Source organism: Humulus lupulus, chromosome 8, assembly GCF_963169125.1.
Source record: "Humulus lupulus chromosome 8, drHumLupu1.1, whole genome shotgun sequence".
Lineage (NCBI taxonomy): Eukaryota > Viridiplantae > Streptophyta > Magnoliopsida > Rosales > Cannabaceae > Humulus > Humulus lupulus.
In genome coordinates, this window is record NC_084800.1 from 6033800 (window position 1) to 6052286 (window position 18487).

Consider the following 18487-nt stretch of genomic DNA (forward strand, 5'->3'; position numbering starts at 1 on the left):
CATATAACTGATGACAGTTTGATCATATTGACAAAATTTTATTTATCAAATCTGATTATAGGGTATCAAATATGTATAATTTTAAAATACAGGATACTATTTGAATATTATTGAAAACAGAGATACAAAAATAATACTTTGCAAAAATATAGAATATCCTAGTAATATATATTTATATGCCTAATATTGTATATAGCAATCCCGGTTTATTTATTATTTTAATCCCATGCGATTCTGTCTCAAAATAAAAAAATTCCCATGCGATTGTTTTGTTATAATTAATTATACCGTACTAATTTTGCCAACATTTTCGTAGATGCATTATAAACTTTAAACAGTTTTTGACTAGTATATCATAAACCTAATTATGATAATCGTCTCTGAGATTAATTAATTAAATAAATAAAAACTTTAGCTATTAACAAACAAAATGATTACTTTCATTATATATTATCCAACTAACACCAAATTATCTGTAATATATATTGCATATGAAAGAAAATTAATTACGCAAATTATCGTAGCCTCATTATTATTTTTTTAATTTGGATTTTACATACAAATACAATATTATAAATTATTGGTTTATTTCATATATCAAGCTAATTAAAAGGCTATATATATAGAACTATATATATATATTTATAGTAAAGCGTGCTATATATCACTCGAGTGTTGTCTCTAATCTCTCTCTAGTGATTCCTGAGAGATCCGAAAATGGGGTCCAAATTTTGGCACATTCTGATCGATACAGCCATTTCCACATCATTATATAAATATATATATATATTATATATGTCGGTGGCTCTGCTGTTTATGAAAATGGCTGTTATAAAAACGTGAATATTTTAAATATTGAAAGTAGCAGAAGCAGTGCCCTAATAATGAGTAGTGAAGGAAAGTTTCCCCAGGACCCAGCTGTAGTAGAAAAGAAAAGAAAAAAGAAAAGAAAAGAATATTGTCTTAAAATGAAACCTGAAAAAATATATAATTCTAGCTACCTTCTTGTTTTGCAGTGCAGTAGCCAGTGGTACTTCTACAGTTAAATTTTTGCATTTGTTTTTTTTCGTGCAGACTTTTTTTGTATGGTTTTTTCAGATTCGCATTCTTTCTTTGTCCTTACAATAATATATTCAATATTATTCCTGTATAAATATATATTTATTATAATTAAAAATATATACATTTTATATATACATCTTGGAGTACGATGTTAATATATTTTACTAAAGGTTGACGTTAATTATTAAAGATATTTGACGCAAAAATAATCAAATTCTTCTATTTGGTAAATACCTAATTTTAATTTTTTAGCGGCAAAAATACATTTAGTTTATATTGTTAATTAAATCTGCTTATACTAGTTATTGTTGAATTCAATTTGGAATTTGCATTTATTTTGATTCCCAGTTTGTGAAATTCAGGAAAGAGCAAAGAAGAATATGGTTTAATTTGGCAGCTGGGTAAAGTTTGAGAATTTTTAATTTGTTTAAAATATATATAACTTAAATAAATCTAACTTTAGGTTTTGAAGTTTTGAATGAATTTATTCAATTTTGTTTAATTTTTTAAAATAAAAACTACGATTTTTAATATTTATATATATTTTTTAAGTTTAATAAATTGATGTGTTTTTTTATGTAGCATACGCATATAACGTATAACATATATATAGACTAAAAAAATTATCAATAAACATCCGCAAATTTAATGCCACATAAGTAAATTTAACACTAGATACCAAGTAAATTAAATAATGTACCAAAATATAAATAAAAGATACTTTTACTATAAAAAATAAATAACATATTAAAAAATACTTTCTCTCAAAAAAGTAACTCGGGTACATCTCATAATATACTTTTTTTTAGCACACTATATATAATGTTTAATTGATCACCAAGCTTTTAAAAATTATTGTGTATATATCTTTTCAAAACGTGCCATGGAAAATATATGTAGGTTATTTAATCATCTAAATATTAGTACTTTTTGGATTTATTATTGCCTATATTATTATAATAATAATAATAATAATACCGTACGTATTTTAAATTTTCTATACTTAACTTGCACAATCATTTAGACAGACTTTATATAATTAAAGTAAGTGCGTGTGTATATATATATATATATACTTTAAATATGTACACTCGTCTAAGTTTCTTATAAGTTAATGTTATATATGATATATATAGCAAACTTCAATATTAATTATTGACGTACTATCTACTATCAATTATATTTTTAATTATAAATGATGAGTATTATATAATCTTGTACAACCATAACATATATATGAATTAATTTGATGAGTAAATAAAATTAGGGTGATGGATTAGGGCTACCTAGATAAGATTCATGAGTGATCAAATGTATTTTGAAAAAGAAAAAGAAGGATTATATATATATATATATTCTGATTAATTGTATTATACACAAATTAAACAGTGGTGTCATGTTAAGCGGGAGAAAGAATGGACATCTCAACAATAATTTATTCGAGCATCATTTCTGGTTATAATTTAATTATCCAAATCAAATTATGGCTTATTATGCTAATTAATCATTATTCGATCGTTTATTTCGCATTTCTCATTATATATACTAGTAATAGATTAGACCAAACTTATTATTCAACTATAAATAATTATGAATAATTAAAGGTTAATATCTCTTCTGTTCTGTATAAAGGGGGGGTTTTATTATTACTTTTGATTAATGACATATTAATTACTAATTAATTATGACGCTATCATAACGTCACGATAACGTGTGCATAATCTATATAAATATATATATATATATTTATATATATGCTTTATGTGAGATGAGTAGGGTTATTGAATGCATTTTTTTTAAAAGACAAAAAAAGTGATGATGATGATGATGATAATCGAGAGATGGAGAAATAAAGAGCCTAAAAAATAAAAAATAAAAAGAGAAAGAATGGGGTCCTTCTTCTGGTTCTTTCTTGCTGCTTATATATATATTTGGCTCATATACATATATACTCAAAGAAAGCTAGAGAGAGCTAGCTTATTAGGTCTCTGTATATATATATATGCCAATGCCAGCTTGATCACTGATGAGTACGGAGAAATGATATATATATATATGTATTTGTGTCTATATAGTACTCATTTTTTTAATTAATTCGACAATATATATTATCTTAAAATAGTAGATATAGTTTTCCATATAGGGACGATACATGGAGGTCAAACAAATTATTGCAATATGATCATGAGACCTTATTTTATTATATATATATATATAGTGGAAACAATGAATGAAAGACTACTTCTATATGCGTTTTTAAGTACGGTCTGAAATTTCAATCATTTTTTCAAAAACTGTATATTGATAAAAGTATTGTTATAAATTATGAATCGTCTGTGTCGATCATGATGATGAACATTTTCTGATGAGTAGTTTTTACCAAAATATGTATATTAATTGATGATCTCATGATTTTAATTATCTAATAAAACAAATTGTAAATTGTCATCTAACTTTTGATTAGATGCCAACAGATTCAATGTACTTACGTATATCTATATATATACACCATCCATATATATGGCAAATTATCGAGCTATATATATATATTCTTTCGCTATACATAGTGTTAGGAAATCAAACTTTCGAATTTTCTTTTCGTTGTGTTTGATAAAAATTTTATTTTTGAATTTTTTAAACACAACAATGAAAATATTATTTTTATCTTTATTTTCTCATTTTTAAAAAATAAAAATATATTTGGTAACTACTAACTATTTTTATTTATTTGTATAACAATATAGAATGAGGTGTTAATTTGAAGAAGATAAGAAAAAAAAACTAAAAATTGAAAACGGTTTAAAAAAAAAAAAAATTAAGTGAAAAAATTCTATTTTCAAAATTTTATGAATTTTAATTAAAATTTTAAAAAATAATAAGTAAAAATAAAGTTACCAAACACTATTTTATATTTAATTGTTAAATTTTTAATTAATTAAACAAAAAACTATTTTTTTTTAGTATTACCAAACAACACCGTAATATTTCATTATTTTCACTTGTTCATTTTGCTACATAATTAGCTTGATCAAGTTATGATGTTTAATCCACGTTATTATTGATGGTACTAAAAGTAAAAAAATCAAAATATTAGAAAAACATGTAAATTATTCCTTTAAATTTTTGACCGAAAAATTGCATTTTCTTTAACTAAACCTAGATATATAAATATAATAATAATAAGTTATGGATAATTCTAATTATGATATTTATTAAGCTTAAACAATTAAGCAAATAAAGAGATAACAAAAGAAGACTCAATAAAGACACGATCATTTTCCTAACCAATCAAATTGAAATCCAAAAAAACCACTACCGTACGTAAATGTCTTTTCCTAATAATAAGTTAACAATTAATAAGCGGAACTTGCACTAATAATAGAAATAATAATTAAGATCAACTAATAACTATAATAAGCACTTAATTAATTAGGATCTTATATATATATATATGATATGATTAATCATGAAATGATTAAATGCATAGCATCGTGAGCACTCAATCTTAAATTACAACAGAGTGACTGCTCATGATGTTATAACAATTTTAGAATAATAAACAATAATAGATAATGCTCTATTAATAATAATGGTAGGTTTGTTAATTATAATTTAGTGAAGTAGCTATAGGCACTATCAGAAACCACTGCCGTAAGCCACCGGAGCCCAATAATCAGCTCCATTATCACTTCCAACGTGTTGGGTGCAAGACACAGGAACCAGGCACAGCCCTCTGCTGCTTAGGTCTTTTGGCTTTTCATCATCATCACTCTTCCCATTCACCTTTTTTTTTTTTTATATATATATATAATATATATGTCCAAATAATGAAAAAGATGAATTAGTGGTATGAAATAGCTTTATGTGTAGTTATAATATATATGATAAAGGAAGCAACAATAATCATGATTAACATAATGATAATATGTATACATAATGATGGCTAATAAGATAATATAAGATCTAAAGTTGTTAGTCAAATGATGAAGACTTAAATAATTGATTAATTAATAAATGTCGTGCGACATCTTTGTCCTAAAAAGGAAAAGAATATCATATTTTAAGACGACTCCACTTTTCCTGTCAGGTAGCAGTTGTAGTTGAACACTTAAAATATATAGTGGGGTGAGATAATTATAATAAAAATAAAAATGAAAATTCCATGTTCTACTCTCTTTCTTTGGTCCCATATTATATTATATATTACTTGTAATTAATTAATAAAGTTTGTAAAAAGAAAGAAAGAAAGCTGATCAGACGAAACTTAATTTGGTGAATTTCAGCACTGCTTTTCCCTTGAGAAATATATATACATATATATATTTATAGTTTATGATGATAAGATGCTATATAGCTTTTCTGTTTTCAAATTTTGAGTACAGAAAATAACAAATAATATTTGGGTTGCATGCTTTTTAATATAAGTAATGATATGTACACAAAAAATATGCACCCAAACGTGTCACTGCTTATTAAAACAGTGGACCCTAATTTTAATAAATGTGATTGGTTAAGTTAAACTGAGACATTACTTCTTGTAATTTTGGGTGTGCATTTTAAGTGTGCAAATATCATTACTCTTTTCTTGTAATTTTGGGTGTGCATTTTAGGTGTGCAAATATCATTACTCTTTTAATATATACAAAGCTTCCCTACTTGCTTTTATTGGGGCGATGGATCCAATAAAGCATATCTGTCCTTATACCAGGTAGGTCTTAACTAATTAAACATAAAATCCCTTTATCGATCTCCTTCAACCTAAGCATTAATGAATATCTTCTAAATTAATACATGTATAGTACAGAATATACAGTCCAAGGCTTGCTTTACTAAAATCAAATTAAACATGTGTTCTATCTCTTGTGTGTTGGAGAATAATGAAAAATAATTTGAATTATATATGGGGGAATTTGTTTATCGGAGCTTCATTTTAAGCCTTACCGATGGGGCTCTTTAGTGTTCTCGACCCGTGAACAGTTTTCGGTATAATTTTTTTTATGATCGTGTATATTGTAGTTGTTTAGAGCATCATGCAAATTTTCAGAAAATTCCAAATAGTTTAGAGTACCGAAAAATAGGTTCAAATATGTTTCTTTCCACGTGCATACAAAAAAGTAGTCACGCATGTAACAACATGTTTGAACTTAGTTTTTGGTATTGTAAACTATATATAATTTTTTGAAAATTTACAAGATGCTCTAAATAGCTACAATATACATAGTTATAAAAAAAAATCGTGCCGAAAACTATTCACGAGTCAAGAACACTGAGAGCCTCATCGGTATGACTTAAAGTGAAGTAGGAGAATTATAAGATAATTTAAATTGAGAAAAGGGGAAATGGGTGCTTACATATTGTTGATTATAATTCCTCATGTTTTTTGATGCATTGCCCAAGTAAGGAGAGCTCAGGGCCTGAAATCAATATATGGGGTTTTTTTTTATCATAATCAGGAAAAGAAAAAATGGAATAATTACAATAATTTTAACTAGATTTTATGACTATATATAGGACCCCCATAGTTGTAGCTAAAGAATATTTAGAAAAATCATTGCAAACTTTAACTACTTATATATGTATGTATGCGTATTCTTTATTAATTTCAGTTTGTAGTACTACTGGGGTATCATGATGATAATATATAGTTTGTTTGTTTGCAGAGAAAGAGTATAGAAAATATGGAATAAGAAAGTAGAAACATCACCTCAATTTGACTCTGAAGGAATCTGATATACCCAATGGCTTCTAACAACACAGAAGCAGTGTCAGTCTGCAAAAGAGGAACACTCATGCATTACCCTATTCGTCTTTCTCTTCCTCTCTCTTTTATCTTAAAAAGACAATATCGATTCCCTCCTTTATTATTATTTTTTTTTATAAAAAAAAAATGTAAATATTTAAATCCTATGGTAAAGTTGGCTTTAATATATGCACATCAAATAAAGTCATTATTAGTGAAGATAGTTATTGTGTGTTTTGACAAAATTTGACTGTACTAATATATATATATATATATCAAAGGGTTAATTTTGGTTTACCTTCCCAAATGGGGAAACTAGCTGGTGGAGTGCCGTTATTCTATCACCCAGCTTCTCCTTTCTCACCTACTTGTGCAGAGATCATTAAACAATTATTACTTAATTCACATGGAAATTTTATAATTAATACAACTAACTATATTATTAATCTCTCTCTTTCTCTTACATATATATATTTATATAGAAAGAGAGAGATGAGGAAGTTTATTAATAAATTATGTGATACCTTTAATGGTGGTTGGCTTGGGGATGGCTGAACCCTAGCTTTCTTATTACTCACCCCTCCTCTGGTGTCTGTGCTATGACCCTAAAAAAAAAACTAAAAGATTAATATATATGTCATATACATATATAGCTTGAGTTTTATTAATAATTAATAAAACTACATATTATATGTGAAATCTCTTAATAATGATTTTTTTAAGAAAGATCATAGAGAGTCTGGATATATGTTACCTCAGAGGAGTGATCTGTATTTTGGTTTCCACTTTCAACTGGCTTGTTGTTATAGTATGAGAAATCCAACATATTATTACTGCCTAAACTAGTAGTGGTGGTGACACAAGACATAATAGGTGAAGAAACTACTGGCATCGCTAGTGCTTGTGGTGGTGACCAAACTGTACTACTTATATTGGACCTATTAATTGCCTGCAAGCACTCTTCTTCTCGGCCTGGATGACTATACAACAGGTTGTTTTTCATGGGCGTGCCCTCTTGCTTTACATCCCCATGATAATCGAGGCCCGCGGTGGTTGTGGCAGCGGTGGCGGTGGCGGCTGCCGGAAGCTTGACAGCTGATGAATTATTGTTTCCAAGTAAGAGTTGTTCTTCATCCCAATTTTCCAACTTCCTTGGTTGAAAATGATGATGACTCAGAGTAGTACTGTTATTGCTATCATCAACAAACCTATCTTCGTTATTTCCCGAAAAACCAGTAGTAATAGTAGTACCCCTGAAAATAATATTCACCAAATATGTATATATTTTTATTAGCCATGAGAGAAACATGAAAAATCTTCACACACACACACACAGACACAAATATTGTTTCTTTTTCTCTACTTTTTCAGGGAGTTCCATAGTAATTAATAACTGAAAAACGTAAAAGATCGAAAACCCCCATATAACCATGTGATCAAAACTAATAATTTTTTTTTCTTTAAAAAAGCATAGCCCTCAAAAAAGGGAAAAGAAAAGCTTATGATGACCTCTGAATACGGTCTAAGCTTGGAGAAAGAGAAGAAGAAGAAGAAGAAAATTACAAAAGTAATTGGCTCCAGGAGGAGGAGGGTGGAGGGTCTTGGGCATCAGGGAAAGAATAATTCAAAGGGGCAAGTGAAGAAGATCCTGAAAGCACATAAGTCTGGTGATGGTGAAGATTATTAGGAGGAAAGAGAGTAGTTTGAGATTGAGATGGTGGATATTGCATGCTCCACCAGTTAGGGTTTCCAGCCATCATTTGTCTTTGATCTGATAATTGACCTCTTTTTCTAGTTACTTACTACCAGTACTACTGCACCCCATAAAAATAATTAGAACAAAGAACCTGATCTCTATTGATTATATATCTCTTTAAATATATTATTATTAACTCAAGGAACCCAATACAAAAAGAATTTAACAAAAAAAATTGTCCTCTCTAGCTCTCTCCACTATTTTTTGTTACATTATTTCTTCATATATATATATATATATATATGGTGGTACACTACCCAATACCCAGCTTTTGCAAAAGCTATTATGAGTAGTGTACTATAGCTATAGCTATTCTTTCACCAGATGAGGTTCAAGAACTCTCAAGTGACCTATGATCTGTGATCCTGAAAAGAATTTTTTAGAAGTGGGGTTCGTAAACTTTGCATATATAAGTTTACATAAAATTATTATTATTAGCAGGGTCGATCCTTATTTTATTATTGAAATGAGGCCCCTCTTCTTTTTCCTTTTTTATATAATTAAAAAATAAAATAAAAAATAAAAGTGGGACACAGGGAAGGGAAAGCTGGTACGCTGTTATTTTCAGCTTGTCATAATTGAACAAATGTTTCGTTGGACCCTACTTATTCCTTAAGCTAGCTAGATAATTGAAATACTAAGTATATTAGTGACAAAGAGAATATATATCAGTTTTAGTATACTAAGATATATATATATGTGTGTGTGTGTGTGAGAGAGAGAGAGAATATTTAGCCAGTATATATTTTAGCAAAAAAAAAAACAAAAAAAAACATTTTACCCAGTAATTAATTGTAAAGTGAACTCTTTATGTATAGGGTTTAAGGATTAATAAAAAAAAAAAAAAAAACGGGACTTCGAAATACGAATTGACCTGGGATTATATTTTGTATAAAATGTATAATGGACAAGCACGATTTTATTGTCGTGTAATTATTTACTCAGCAAACATTATTTTATTATACTGGAATGTCTTATATTATTTTACTCTTCGTGAAGTTTAAACAATAACATATTTGTTTCTAGATTTTCTAAAAAAATTAAAAAATACAATTTAAAAAAAAAAAAAAAAATGATTTTTTTAAAATTAAAAAAAAAAAACATTCGTTTACTAAAAAATAAATCTAAAAGTATTGTTTTTTACTGAATTGAACAATTGATCATTAATTTTAGTATTTTTTTTTCCAAAAATTTAGGCAAGCGTGGTATTTTCTGAATATAAATCTAAAATATATATATATATAATAAAAAGGAATAAAGAGAAGAAGAAGAAGAATACAGACATATATAATTGATCGATTTAAAAGCAGCATATAGAAGACTAAATTTGCAAAATTATTAAATAATGACTTAAAATGCTAATATATAATGTGCCTATAGCTACGAAGAAAGGGTAAAGTTGGAATTTCTGATAATTTATCGATTGAAATAGACATGGTTTGCTAGCTAGTACTTATAAGTGTACCGATATTTAAGACATTCACAGTCACTCAATGATTACTATTACGTATGCTACAAAAAAAAAATACTTACTACTACTAGTAAGTACAAAATGAAAAAATACAAGTTGCTTAATTGATATATATTAATATCTATTCAAAAAGAAGATATTTGTGGGAGCATATAAAAGTGACAGATGTGTGTATGGGCTTGAGAGAATCATAATCCAAATTGAATTTCAATTATTATAAAAGCATGCATAATTATTTCAAATGTATTATTTCGATATTATGTAAGGCAGCGGCTTTCAAGAAATGATTAAGGGTATAATTACAAAGGTTAGGGTTACACGTGCAGAATCACCTTATTATTATGAGTCCAATATATAGTCAAAGAAGAAAGTTGATCAAAATATGTTTCGATGTGTGTTTATGCGGACACAATGTGTGATTATTAGTCAGAGAAACCGGCGATTAGGGAATGCTTATTATTGTTCGCTTGTTTTGGGAACAATATATAACCAAAATAAACATTTATTATTAGGTGTAATGTCTATGAAAAACATATATATATTTATATGAAAATTTTATCGCAAAGTTGTGCCAATTTAGTTCATATCGGTAAAGACGTCTTTGTTTTTGGTAGGTAGATAAATTATAACATTTTTTTTATATGACGTTATATATTGTAATTGTAGTAGATATTTCTCTCATTTTTAAAAAAAATTGTATAATGTCTAAAATATGGTTCAAACAGTCGATTGCATGCGTCTTTTTTATGTGTGCAATTAACTATTTTGAACTTTTGTTTTCAATATTGTTGTAAAGTATTAAGAGTTCTTTTAAAATTAGTAGAATGTTTAGTATAACTACAATATACACCGTCATATAAAAAAATTGGGTTATAATTTCTCTACATGCCTGAAAGAGAGATGCTCATATCGATAGAGGCTAAACTGCTACTATATAGAGTTTAATGCTATAGACACACTCTATTAGCCCACAATTTTTACATACAATGATACGTTTAATTTTAGCCATGGATATTTTTAAATGGGAATCACATCACTTTTAATTGTGCGATTAAGATTAATTACACATCATTGTGTGTAAAAAGTGTGTGCAATTTGATAGTGTCACAATCATTACTCTATATGTATATATGTTAGGAAAATTCTATAGGATGTCAGTTTAGCCCTTACTGGTAGGGACATTTCTGTTTTCGATATGTATAGAAATTATAACCTAATTTTTTTTATATGATGATGTATATTGTAGTTATATTAGGCACCCCGCTAGTTTTCAAAAAAATTCTAAATATTTTACAATGCTAAAAACTAGAATTTAAAATGATTAGTTGCATGCGTATAAAAAAAACATATATTTAACTATTTAAAACTTATTTTGGACATCATAAATTATTAAAAATTTCTCAAAAACTAATAAATATATGTTATAACTACCATATACAACATCATATAAAAAAATAATTTGGTTATAATTTCCACGTGCCTGAAACAAAATTAAGCTATCAGTAGGAGCTAAACTGATTCCCCTATAATAGAATTTCTCATATATTATATTTAGCTACTACTCGTGTTTCTAGAACTAATTTTCTGGGATGTTTCATCCCTTTTTTGATTTTACGGGAGCCGAGCGCGGACTTATGTTTCCATCATTGACATCAAGAAAATATATTAATAAAATCATATCTCCCCTTAACACAATTTTAATTAAATTCATTTTTAATATTACCAAAATATAGTTATTAAAATTACATAATATGTATTTTTTTAAAAATTAATTAATTAAAGAAGTTATATTTTAAAAATGAATATTTTTTTAGGATTTTACTTAAATAAAATTACTTGTATATTTTTTAAAATTTTAAACTTGAATGGTAATTGTAAAAAAATTTTGAAATTTATTTATTTTTAATATATTATATAATTAAAATAATAAAGATATTTTGATAATATTAAAAATAATTTTTTTGTCAAAATTTTTTTTGATTAGTTCCAAATAATTTTTTTACTGATTTGTAAAATAAAAAAAATATATTTTTTGGTATTGATTAAAAGAACAAAGCAAAGATAGTATAATTCCTAAAAACTTAATCCACGGGTTGACAATCCATTTTAAGTTTTTAACTTTTATGGTATCAAACGGTAATTCGAACAACTTCTAAAAAGAGAAATATTCCATTTAAACATGGAATCACAGACATGGGTTAAAATAAATTGTTCAACTCATAAGCAAAGAAGATATCATATTACATTGTTTAAAGTTAAACTGGCCATATACCAAATACTATTTAGCTGTACAGATACTTTTGAGTCTTCGACCTGAAAATTAATGTCGGTGTAAATACAAGCACAGCAAAAAGGACTTGCTTTTTAAAGTATCAAAGTGCAATATTCTACAATTTTAATATCTGATTAATTAACCCCAAAAAAAGTGTCAAATCATTTTCATTCTATATTAATAATTGGATTTGGAACCATCAGTTACAAGTTACAACTTGTATAGTGATGTCGCTCGAAAGAGACAACTGAATGAATTACGGTTCCTTTATGACATTTTTAAGAAATAAAAAGCCAACTAGGTGAATATTTTTCCTGGAAACGAAACGAAGAATTTGATGAAATATCTATCTATATATATATATACATATATATATAATGAACAACAGATGGCAGGCACTGTTTATTTTACTAAAACTAATATTAAGTCCAACCCTTTCTAAAGTTTAACCAAAAAGACAATCCATCTATATACTAACAACATATATATTTCCATTTCCGAGATAATGATCAGATTCATATCTCTTTCCTTACTACAAGCTGGCAAATACAGAATACTTGGTCATATCTAAAGTGAAGTGTGGGAAAGATTAGGATTAGAGGTTGATAGAAAAGCAAGGATATACCCTCTTTTAGGTAGGAAACAGAAAATACCTATTCTAGTACTGTCAACTATATGAGCTCAAATTTGCTCAAAAAAAAAAAAACTATATGAGCTCAAATCAAAGAGAAATTCTAGAAAATATTTGTTACGCTGAAATTTTTGGTCTTTTCTGAATCAAAAGAAACTCTAGTTCTATCATTTGAAGTTTCATTAACACTTTGCTTGTGTAGGTGTTCTTGGATTTTACATCCCATAGAGGCATTCAGATTGCGAAACAACTACTGGTAACTAGATTTAGAAGGTACTTTTAATCCATAGAAATATTTGACTCCTACTGTTGTATAAGCAACCCGTGAAGAAGAGAAGTCACAAAAATGAAAGTGTTAAATTGACAAAGAATGAACCTTTCCACTTAATAGATCGTGAATGAATGATTTTACAGGGTATCTGAATTCTTGACTCAAATATTACACCTTTAGTTGAACTGTAATGCTTAATAAAAAGGGATAAAAGAAAAAGTTACTTTTCAAGCATTATTACTGTGCTATTTTGTTGTAAAAGCTTCTTAATGAAACTTTTCATACGGTTGTACTTACTACTTTGAGACAGGATTAGTGACCCCACCATGCCGCTGTATAGCAATAACTGGCTCATTGCATCTCAAGCATCGAAATGATGGAACTGCAGCACACCTTGTTCTAAGGCAGTAGTAACAGTATCTGCCAGCATCAGAAATCAAACTAGTTTTAGGCTTTATTCTCTCCCCAACTAAATTTCGATTATATTTTTGTCAAACTAAACTTAAGAGACATAATCGAAAAAGGCAGTGATAATGAAATTATAGTTTTGAATACAAATATATGAAGAATGAAATGCTACAGATTCTTTATTGTCAGACAATGAACTGTTGGTACAAAGTAATAGAATCTGTTGATACAAAAAATGATGATATTTTGTACCAACAGATTAAAATATTTTGCCAGAAAAGTTCCATCACATTGAGAGTACCCACACATTGTAAAGTTGAAAGTTCATATCATCACTTTAGGAGTTTGGCCATTAGTCAAATCTAGCAAACTCAAAAAAAAAAAAAAAAACAGAACCTTTTTATTATATTTACCTGTGCTCACAGGGAAGGGCAATAAACGGAGTGGTTGGATTAGCCTGGCATATGGGACAAGTAGAGTCATCTTCAGCAGAACTTGAAGATTTATCTTTTGAAAATGGGTGAAGAAAACTTTTCACAGATGATGAGTTGAGAAGAGGAAGAAGCAACAACAACATTTCCTGAAGAAAAAAAACCTCATTAGTAAGTTCCCAGACTATATGAGATGAGTGTTTGGTTGTCAAATTGTAGAAGCTAGCTACTGGCAAAGCGAACTAAACAAAATTGCTAAAGAAAAAGGAAAAGAAAGAGACTTTTTCTATCTATACCATTGCAAACCATTAGTGTACTTGTGTTACTATTACTCTTGGCTAATAAAAGCTCATATCACTTTTTCTTTCTTTTTGGAAAATCACAATGAATTAAATCGGCCATGATAAGAGTGGAAAGAACCTCAGGAAAGTAACAAATGAAAATAATAATAATACGAAAAAAGCTAGCTGGCCTAACATATCCCAGAACACAATCAAGCCCAGATTGGGAACTCATAGAAGCAACAGGAGCTTCCCCTGCCCCATGCCAAAGGAAACAAAGAACACTGAAAAAGAACTACCCAATTAGGGCTAAGGGAAAAAAGTATAAAACCCCAATCAGATTCATACCACAAAAAACATCACCAAGAAAAGGCAAAATGGCAGCAGAAAGAAACGATATAGAAGTTTCTGTTTTAAAAATCCTTCGTGCACTGCACTGAATAAACTTTAAAATCAAGCATTGTTGAAGCAAAATGTAATTAAGATATCTTAGAATCAAAATTCCTCAGGAAAGAATGTTACTTCAAATCATCTACTTTCAAAGAGTTATAACAATAAAGGTTATAAACAAGGAACTACCGAGAATTCATTCCACACTAACTGGCGATTCATGTACTCAAAACTAACAGCTCGGTTCATATTAGGGCTTCCATAGACAAGTCTGGCTCTTAAAACTCTTTCGATGAGATTCCTATACCTGCATCAAAAGTGAAAAGTACAGCCTTTGAGTTATAATTTCATCAAGGGAATGATGTTATTGACACCCATTTATAAGAACTACACATCCAGATAATTTTCACATTTGACTCAATACCAATGCATACTAGAGGAAACAACACCTACAAAACATTAAAGAGATATTATGCATTGATCTCTGATCAATCAGAATGAAAGCAATAATCCATTTTGGTAGGATTCCCTACTTGGGGAGTTAAGAACGGTCACCATATACTTGCAGAATTATCAATAATATCCATTCATCTAATCACAATTGAATTAATTTATGTAAATTCTTCCAACCAATAGATTCTAGCAGAGTGAATTTAAGATCCAAGCAAAGAAGTAAATGAATACATACTTTCCGGTATAAAGAAATATCAGCAGGTTGCCAAATGAGGCAGCTTTATAAAAGCCTTCTATTCGCTGTATTAAAATCCATGCTCGCCGTGCCAATGTTCTCTGAGTAATAAAAAATAAAAAACACAATGGTATCAGTTTCAGACCACCAAAGCTATCTGCCTTCAATTTTCATACTTAGTGTATGGAGAGGCAACAAATAAGCTAAAAAGATGAATTACCTGCTCAGAATCACCCCATCGACGAAAAGCAGAGAAAGACTGTAAACGAGCCCAGATGTATTGACCACCAACAGTTGCAACACAGTACCAAAGCTTCTGGGCAACTGTAAGACCGGGTCCTTCCAGGCCAGTTCTGACTGTATATAACATGACATGGTTACAAAAACTGTGGAAAACTTATCTCCCTCTGTTTTACGCAGCCTAGTTTAGAAAGCAATATCAAATGAATATGCAGTAGCTTTCTTACCTTTGCCTCTAGTCTCCATCGCACGTTCATCTCTATACCTCAAGTTCATGAGAGATATCCCTGGAGTAGGCTTATCAACCCAAATTGAGAATCTCCAAATAAGAAACTCAAGGAAAGCATCGAGCTCAGCTTCATACTGAAATAGCATTCCTGGCTAATTACAATAAAATAAAAGAACAGTTTAACGAATGTCAGGAACACAAATTGAAGCTAATGGTTCAATGTCCTAAAAATTCTTTTGGAACTATTTAATAAGCCTTGAGAAATACCTTCATTAAAGAGAAAACCTTGACCAGCTGCTCTTTTAACATAGCTGACATTTCAATGTCAAGTCTTGCTGCATCAATTTGATTTACTCTTGATATTGTAATGGGTATAATAGACTGCAAAGAACAATCCCATAATTGATTTTTAATTTATATCATAAGTAGAATTAACTACAAACAACAATTCCATGAAATTAAGAAAATATATTGAAAAAAATAGATGAAATCTCATGAATTTCACTTATAAACACAGATACTATAATAGTTATACGTAAAGACATTAGGGAATAATCAAGTAAGTAACATATTCATGTAAAGCTTTTTGGAGCTAAATATAGCAAAGTATGAACATAAAAACATACCGAGGCATAAAAATCAGTAATTTTATAACCGAATTCAATATTTCATAAGAAGCAAAAGGTAGGAGTTCGCCTTTAAATTTCAACTCCCAAACCCAAAAAAGAAGGGAAAAAAGAGAGAGGGAGGGAGAGAGAGATATTAGATTACCTGAGGAGAGCGAGGAAGAGCATAGGATTGCCAGTGGGGAAGTAATTTGTGGTAAGTATGAAGCCAGGCATCTTGAGGTGGTGGGAGGAGACTGGTGGCACTCATTGAAGCTCTGGTTCGGAGGCCGATGATGGTGATGGTGGTGGTGGTGGAGTTTGATTAGGTTTTCGAATGTTTTCTATGGAGAATGAGAAAGGAAGGGTTTTCGGATTTGGTTTGGAGAGTCGGGGGATGGGTGGGTATGGATGGTTTGCTCCGCTCCGAGCTCTGAGCTCCGCAGCCCTGAGCACATGGAAAGCGGTGGTGGTAGGAGTGGCCTATTTAATTTGGTTCATTTATTGACATATTTCACATTCTCATGTCGGTAATTTAAAATAACAATTCCATTTATTATCTTATTCTTCTTCTTGTTATTATATATGATCTCATTTTGTATTTATTTGGTTATTGCTTCAAGAAACCAATCAACGGGAGCTTCACACCAAAATTAATAAAATAAAATTGGTAAAATCTAGAACCTTTATAAATGTGCAGACCGGTGTACACCTCTCTAATTTTTAGCATTGGAATTATTTTGGCTGTAAATTATTTTATGATAATATATATGGTAATTATTTAGAATATTTTTCAAATTTTTAAAAAATTTTAAATAATTTATTTCACATGTAACTTATTTTTTATATGCATAGAAAGTAATTTATTTGAATATTATTTTTGACATTGTAATTTATTCGAAATTTTCTGAAAATTTATAATTTGCTTTAAATAATTACAATATACACGATTATAAAAAAAATTACACCGCAAAATACTTACTGAGCCAAAAACTAAAGGTGAGAGTCTACCGGAGAACCACCCAATAAAATATATCTCCTTTTTTATTCTATAATGACATTTTTTAAAAAAAAGTATTTTCTTATGGCTTTAGTTTGACACTTGGACTTGTTAATTGTCATGTGTTTTAGAATAACTTCATTCTCTGTCTTACATATCAATTTTCTGTTTTTTTTTTTTTTTTCTCTCTTTCTTTTTTCTTTTAAATTGCATTATTTGTTTTATTTTTGATATTTTTTGAAAGAGCATTCTATGGTGGTGCACCGTAGCAATATTCTTTTTAAAAGGGTCCTTTGGATGATAGAGTTCTTTCAAAGACAAATAATGTTAAAAAAAATAATAACATTTCCTAAGGTTATAGGTTATGCTTGGTAGAAGAGTTTCTAGTAGGAATTTACTTGGCAGGTAGGAATAAAAAAAAATAGTTTATTATAAAATTATTAATCTTATTCTTAAATTATTAGAACAAAATTTACTTAAAAAAACAATTTAGTAAATATTTTATTTTATTTCCTCTCCTTTACCTTCTTACCATCTTTTTTTGTCCCTGTCTTCTCTTTCCACTTTCTCACTATTTTTTTCCTACAAAATATAGTGCACATCATCCATGTTGTTCTTAATGCAATCACTACCCTCAATACATAGGACCAAGGTCAGTCCTGACAATTTGGAAGCCTTTGGACTAAGTAGGCCTAGGCACAAGCTTAACTTAGCCCATAATCGATCATACTTAGGACTTTAACCTTTGATAAGGGGTCTGCGATTGTCTATAGTGGATTATATTAAACCAAAATGTAACTTGACTTAGGAGTGTTTGTGTTCGATTTGAATTTTTTGATAAAGATATTTTGAGGGAACGTGTTTGGTATGGGTGAAGAGACTTGCACGAGGGAGCTCAAAAGATAGAGATGTATAAGAAATGATTAAACTAATTTTTCAATTTTATATAAATATTTATTTAGTATTTGAAGGTATCTTTTATGCATTTACAAAATAATGTTTCAAAACATAG

The 18487-nt window shown here is 28.8% G+C and overlaps 2 protein-coding genes across 2 annotated transcripts; both read right to left on the minus strand.

Moving 5' to 3' along the window:
• Positions 1-4323: 4323 nt before the first annotated feature.
• Positions 4324-8952, minus strand: LOC133794328 (transcription factor bHLH68-like). The gene is made up of 7 exons (XM_062231538.1): positions 8366-8952; positions 7557-8055; positions 7327-7407; positions 7101-7166; positions 6767-6832; positions 6414-6476; positions 4324-4845 (listed from the first exon to the last, which is right to left on the minus strand). The coding sequence occupies exons 1-7, from the start codon at positions 8560-8562 to the stop codon at positions 4699-4701; spliced, it is 1119 nt and encodes a 372-aa protein (XP_062087522.1). The 5' UTR covers positions 8563-8952; the 3' UTR covers positions 4324-4698.
• Positions 8953-13292: 4340 nt separating this feature from the next.
• Positions 13293-17004, minus strand: LOC133794329 (peroxisome biogenesis protein 2). The gene is made up of 8 exons (XM_062231539.1): positions 16642-17004; positions 16138-16251; positions 15869-16022; positions 15622-15758; positions 15402-15502; positions 14903-15020; positions 14025-14191; positions 13293-13623 (listed from the first exon to the last, which is right to left on the minus strand). The coding sequence occupies exons 1-8, from the start codon at positions 16744-16746 to the stop codon at positions 13500-13502; spliced, it is 1020 nt and encodes a 339-aa protein (XP_062087523.1). The 5' UTR covers positions 16747-17004; the 3' UTR covers positions 13293-13499.
• Between the last annotated feature and the right edge of the window lie 1483 nt (positions 17005-18487).

Excerpts from the sequence above, each read along its gene's own strand:
- LOC133794328 (XM_062231538.1), bottom strand. The coding sequence starts at position 8,562 with ATGATGGCTGGAAACCCTAACTGGTGGAGCATGCAATATCCACCATCT. Across the intron at positions 6,833-7,100 it reads TAGTTTCCCCATTTGGGAAG|ACTGACACTGCTTCTGTGTT; the intron begins GTAAACCAAAAT and ends CCTCTTTTGCAG. Across the intron at positions 4,846-6,413 it reads GGAATTATAATCAACAATAT|GTGAATGGGAAGAGTGATGA; the intron begins GTAAGCACCCAT and ends AAAAAAAAAAAG.
- LOC133794329 (XM_062231539.1), bottom strand. The coding sequence starts at position 16,746 with ATGAGTGCCACCAGTCTCCTCCCACCACCTCAAGATGCCTGGCTTCAT. Across the intron at positions 15,759-15,868 it reads GATGGAGACTAGAGGCAAAG|TCAGAACTGGCCTGGAAGGA; the intron begins GTAAGAAAGCTA and ends TGTTATATACAG. Across the intron at positions 15,503-15,621 it reads GATGGGGTGATTCTGAGCAG|AGAACATTGGCACGGCGAGC; the intron begins GTAATTCATCTT and ends TTTATTACTCAG.